The sequence below is a fragment of the Gigantopelta aegis genome, chromosome 5, assembly GCF_016097555.1.
Source record: "Gigantopelta aegis isolate Gae_Host chromosome 5, Gae_host_genome, whole genome shotgun sequence".
NCBI lineage: Eukaryota > Metazoa > Mollusca > Gastropoda > Neomphalida > Peltospiridae > Gigantopelta > Gigantopelta aegis.
The window spans coordinates 15582290-15588510 of record NC_054703.1 but is presented as its reverse complement, the minus strand read 5'-3'; the positions used below and the strand labels follow the sequence as shown (position 1 = coordinate 15588510).

At 35.3% G+C, this 6221-nt stretch overlaps 1 protein-coding gene across 1 annotated transcript in view; it reads right to left on the bottom strand.

Annotated features, from left to right (window-relative positions):
• The window catches only part of LOC121372970, a 29860-nt gene that overhangs the window by 1163 nt on the left and 22476 nt on the right, over window positions 1-6221 (bottom strand). Inside the window, exons 5-7 of the mRNA XM_041499409.1 lie at window positions 4819-5169; window positions 2143-2235; window positions 500-601 (exon numbers count right to left, since the gene is read on the bottom strand). Of these exons, the coding sequence (XP_041355343.1) occupies window positions 500-601; window positions 2143-2235; window positions 4819-5169 (546 nt within the window). The remainder of the gene's footprint in view (window positions 1-499; window positions 602-2142; window positions 2236-4818; window positions 5170-6221) is intronic.

Below are 6221 nucleotides of genomic sequence, written 5' to 3'. Positions count from 1 at the left end.
AAAACAGGTTTCAAACAATAGCCAACACAGTAGTCGAAATGTTGGTGGGTTGAGACTGTAAAAATAGGTTTCAAACAATAGCCAACACAGTAGTCGAAATGTTGGTGGGTTGAGACAGTAAAAATAGGTTTCAAACAATAGCCAACAGAGTAGTCGAAATGTTGGTGGGTTGAGACAGTAAAAATAGGTTTCAAACAATAGCCAACACAGTAGTCGAAACGTTGGTGGGTTGAGACCGTACAAATTAATACAATTTTAGGCCTATTCGAGAATGAAACGTTAAATATCCTTAACCTTTATTTAGGGACTTTTGCTTAGGTTCCTCCAGTATCATAAACACAATATAATATAAACATTTTGTGATTCAGTCTCTTAAACTTATGCTTCCGACCCACAATCTGCGATTTGCAGAAGGACGAATTAATGTTAAATAAGCAGCCTAAATAGTTGGATTACTCTTTGTTGATGAACAATAAAACAATATTATATTTGTACTTACCAGACTCACCGCACGTGGGTCCTTTGAATCCTGAACGGCATATGCATCCAGAGCACATTGCAAGCAGTGTACCACCATTCAAACAAGTTAGTCCACATTCTCCTGAAATGGGTTTGTTTTTGTTTAATGACACCACTAGAGCACATTGATTTATTAATCATCACCTATTGGATGTTCTCCAAAAAATTACTACACTATATTTATTAGTTCCCTACCGGTCCAACGGGATTAGGTATAGGCTCCGTCTATGTCCTGTCTGTGTGTCTGTATATTTTCTTCAGACTTTTCATCTGAAATGCTTCAAGACTTTCATGGTGATGAGCACATTTCTGACAGAGTAATGGCCCTTGAATTTAGATGATATGAAACAAAATTCTTAGCTCTTTTTTGCGATGTCTCAAGAAATTCATCTGACATTTTGTTATAATGCAATTGCCTTGGCTAACTTTTTTTGATCGATTCCTGCACTTTTGAGTAGAAGTGTGAAACTTGGCATACATGTCCTTTGACCTATTCTGAACAATTCTGGATATGGATCCAGGCCATATCATTAATTGCAACTTGGAGAAAGCCTTCAAAATGGACCGTGGAGATCTTCTCACAATCTATACCATGGACATCATGGATCATGTTTTCGAGGTTTTGTGAAGCAAGCCCTTAAACTTGGCAAGGACCAATACTGAAAGTTTATGATGAACTATTCATCAAAAGATATGTGTTATGAACGTATTGACTGTGGATGTAAGACGGCCTGTAGATGATTATAAAATGTAACAAGGCCAGTATAATGTGAAGATTGAAGATTTACTTTTTACTATGTATTAAGTTAGCATTGATACCAAATGGTATTTTGTTTTACAACATAACAATTAACTGAATGTAAACTAGCATACTTTACATGTCCTAGTAATTAGTGGCTAAATCATGTAGATTTCACTCCTAGACAGAGCCCTTGTGACTTCCAACTAGAACCCATAATCATATTACTACCAACTAGCTTAGAGTACATCTATACCCTGCTTAAAGCACGTGTATACCCTGCTAAAAGCACATGTATGCTCTGCTTAAAGCACGTGTATACCCTGCTTAAAGCACATGTATGCCCTGCTTAAAGCACGTGTATACCCTGCTTAAAGCACGTGTATGCCCTGCTTAAAGCACGTGTATGCCCTGCTTAAAGCACGTGTATACCCTGCTTAAAGCACGTGTATACCCTGCTTAAAGCACGTGTATACCCTGCTTAAAGCACGTGTATACCCTGCTTAAAGCACTGCAAAATACCAAAAACAATTATTTGACCTTGTAAAAAACCTTATCGCCATTTCAAGGTCATGAATGGATCGGCAATATATGAATTCCTGTAAGGTTTCAATACATATATGACACCTAACTGGAATAGTTTAGCTGTTATTTAAGATTAAAATATTGGATTGGCTGCAATTTTTCAAAATTGCCACCACGGGCTCCATGTTTTCACAATGGGTCAAGGTATAATTGTGTCAAATATTATACTTCTCAAAAGTGCAGGAATGTTTGTGGTTTAGCAGCTGCACTATTATAGATACAATTGATTACTATGCAAACTAAATGAAATGATTGATAAAAATACTTTAAATTGAGTCAGATACGAGGCAAAAACTTACGACATGTACTTCCCGTCCAATTTCCAACGCAATTACACTTGTCACAGACATCGTTAGGACTTCCGCCGTTTTTACACTTTAGTTTGCAAGGAACTGCAACAAATGTTAACCTGTTATGGCTAGCTCTTCCATACTTGATCATATACAGCGAGTTTCGGGAACATAGATGATTATTTTATGTTTAATGGTCTATACATATCTGGATTAAAATTGAAAAAAAGAAGAGCTTGGTGGTTATATAAGCCAAACTGACCCAACCACATGTCCATCAACCTATAAATGACTTGCTTTGATAACCTGCATTATCGTACAAACACACTTTCAGTGTGACCCCGTAACACGTTGCTGATAATTTCAAGTTTTATCACATTACTTCCTGATAACATCTATGTTGCCAGCATGATAATGTTAACGCTGCTATTTGTTATCAGGTCAATAGGAAATAAATTTTCTGCTTCTCAGTGGGTTAATTGCTAGGTTTTTTTTTTTAAAACAGCCAATTCCAATGGTAGTACGTACGGTCCCATTTCACAGGAATGTGAAACGTGGGAGCAATCTTTTTTGGATATGGTCCAACGTAGATTTTTAACTTAATTTTGTTACAATGAGATGAAATATGTTGGCCATCTGAGAAATTAAACTTTAAGTTTCACAATGACCAAGAACGAAATGGCAGAACATTTTCTAATATGGATATAGAAATGGTATACCAATGATCTTTACAGAATGAATGTGTGTATACATTTAATTGATGAAAAACCTGTTTTTACCTACGAGAGACAGCATACTCAGGTTCAAATATATCATACGATTCCCCTCAAGTATCACTGTCACAACAAAATAAATAGTCCTGACATTGCCATTTAACTACTGGCTGTCATAAGAATAGATCGTTTTCTGATTGGCTGTTACGACATTCCACAGGTTGTATTTTCACTTCAAAATGTCCTAAACCACAATGCCTTTCTTTGAATTTGTACATTATATACATTATATACGAACATTAATATATCATAAATGGACTCTGCTCCATCGAGTCCATTTTTATATATATTAAACACTTAGAAAGTCAGTTGTATATATGCAAATTATAATGAAAACAAAACATAAATGTCTTTCTCCAAAATGTTTCATTAAATATCATAATATAATATAATATAACATAATATAATATATATATATATATATATATTTTTTTTTTTTTTTTTTTTTTTTTTTTAATGATACCACTAGAGCACATTGATTAATGAATTATTGGCTATTGTATGTCAAACATTGGGTAATTCTGACTCAGTCATCAGAGGAAACCAGCTACATTTTTTCCATTAGCAGCAAGGGATCTTTTATATGCATTTTACCACAGACAGGAAAGCACACACCACGGCCTTTGTCCAGTCATGGTGCACTAGTTGGAACGAGAAAAACCCCCAATCAGTTGAATGGATCCATCGAGGTGATTCCATCATGTGATGCAAGCACTCCAGAGGAGCTCTCAACTGACTATATAAATTACAATGATTATGACGTTACATAATGACACCCGACATGAGCACAACTTTCAGCTTTCAAGGCCATGTTTGAAATGTACAGGATTTTCACGAAAAAAGGCATGTAGAAGGTCAAAATAAGGTATTTCGTTTAAGCTAGTAATGTGTCAACTGGCATCCGAGTGTCTACCATAAAACTTTATGAATGCTTTCTGGAGTCCATAGTATGTTATTACCCTGATCAAACTATTCCATCTGAACGGTATGTCGGACTAAGGTATCTCAGGAGTTGCGAAATATAGACAGCAAAATCTGGAGCAGAAGGAATATTCCTCAACATGAACAGAAAATTGACTATTGGAAAGCTGAAGTCATTCGTTTTGTCATACAGCTTTGTATGAAGGACAAAGTCGTCTGAATATCTCATATATAGATCAACATATGAGAAACAGATTTTATACTTACTGTAGTTTCCTTTATTTCTAAGTCTGGTGTGTACATTGATGAAAGGTAATCTGTGATCTTGTTATTATTGAATGATATAAGATTAGCAATATATCGAAAGGTGAAACTAAACGTTTTAGCCAGACTTCTTAATTTAGGAGATAACCATATGACTTTTCAGGTTTACAGGCGTTATTGTCTATTTGATCACGGAAATGCCATTTTTGATCGAAGGCGTAAGCCTGAGCTTAAAAATTAAACGTGTGGGCATGAAATAGACAATAACCCAAATCTAAAAACTCCATATGGTTATATCCATTGTAAACTGAATCGTTTTTCTACAGTCAAACTTTATATTTGGTATTTCTTGGAAAAAATACCTGGCTACAATCTAACTGTCCTTGAACCGTCAACTTAGCCTGTTCCAATTTCTAACGACTTCACTTTCTAAAGACGTCATGGCTGTTATTTCCATTTGATCCCGGAAAAATAATGTAATTAACCAATCACAATGCAGAACACACTGGCCATCAGTTTACAATTTAATTTAGCCAGATTAGTTTTTAATATCTGATATATGACGTCACGAGTATAATAGGACGTAAACAACAAGTAGCAATGGTCGTCTTTCACTTGGAGGACGAGACCAGCGAACCAAGGAAATGGGCACTTTATCGTCTAGGTCGACTTGCTAGCATCCCTTCTATCAGCTGAATGCACTAGAATGCATGATACCAATACTTACTAAATTCCGAGAAAGAAAATTTGTTGCTTTTGTCACCAAATTCTATACCACAAAACCAGTACCATTTATCATGGTATGTTAGACGTACGATCTCCATGTGGTAGATTTTAACACGTGAGCCGACTTGGTCCGTTCCCTTCCCGCACTTGCATTTATAGCTTCTAGATGTTGAGGTGATTACTCTGCACTTCGGGCCTTCTTGCCGCAGTGAGCCGAAGACGTTGGTTCCCCTCAAAAACTCAAGTGTACCTCTAACAAGACCAGAAGTAGGGTGTTCCAGCGTACAAGTCAGAATAAATGGCTTATCTATCACAGCATCTTTGGATTCCGCTGACATGGTCAAGTTGACAGCTAAATGAAGACAAAGACACATTATATTTTCATTGTAGATGGAAAGTCATTTATGTTACATAAACATACATCAAATTATATAAACAGACAGACAGAAACACATAGTTTATTCATATTAGAGATCACATAGTCCCACGTTTGTAAAACTGTATTTCCTCACCTCACTTTCTGTTTATCTTGAATGCACAAACATATTTTGCTTGCCATAACAAAGTTGATCGATTTTATCTATTTTATTCCAAGAGTTCAGCATTTCCGTTATTGAATGATCACGTGAATATGAAGTTGCTTGGCCATCATGGTTAAACAACGTCAGTGCGACATGTAGAAAAATATCTTCCCATTAATATTCCACAAGAGTTGGGTAAGGATGGAGCGTATATTACACAAGATCAAATATGTTGGTATAGTGGAGAAATTGAATGTGTATGCTAAAGTAGAGTTATGAATTTTTGCGAAAGGTACTTTGTATATGTTTTCTTGTGTCATCCTGTTGACTAACATTACCATTGTTTTCATTAGCCCTTGTAGGTAATTTTATATGAAACTATGCATTTAAACGCTGTCAGCTGCCATAGTCAGTAAAGCACAATCAGCTGATACACTGGTACTTTATATTGGTAACCTGAACAGAAACACATAATGGCACACATCAGTGTTTTAGACGTGCCCATCAGACTGATCATTGGTGTTTTCGAGAGTATGTGAGCTTTTTTTTTAATAAATTGTCTTTGGGTATGAGGCTTACAGAAACAACATGAAATGCCATGAAATATCATCTTCATTTGACGGAATTAAGTAATGTTCTAAATGAATGTCAGCTATAGAATTCAGTTGTGGCTGAGTTTTGAAATGAGAGGTTGCAACATCAAAACTGCTTTTTGCCATAACTTTTGTTGACAAAAGCAATCTTCGTTAACAAACAAACAACAACAACAAAATAATAATAAAAAAATAAAATAAATAAGAATAATAATAATAAAAAAAAAAAAAAAAAAAAATGAATGAATGAATTAGCATGAAAATAAATCCATAATTAGTGAACCTGAGAA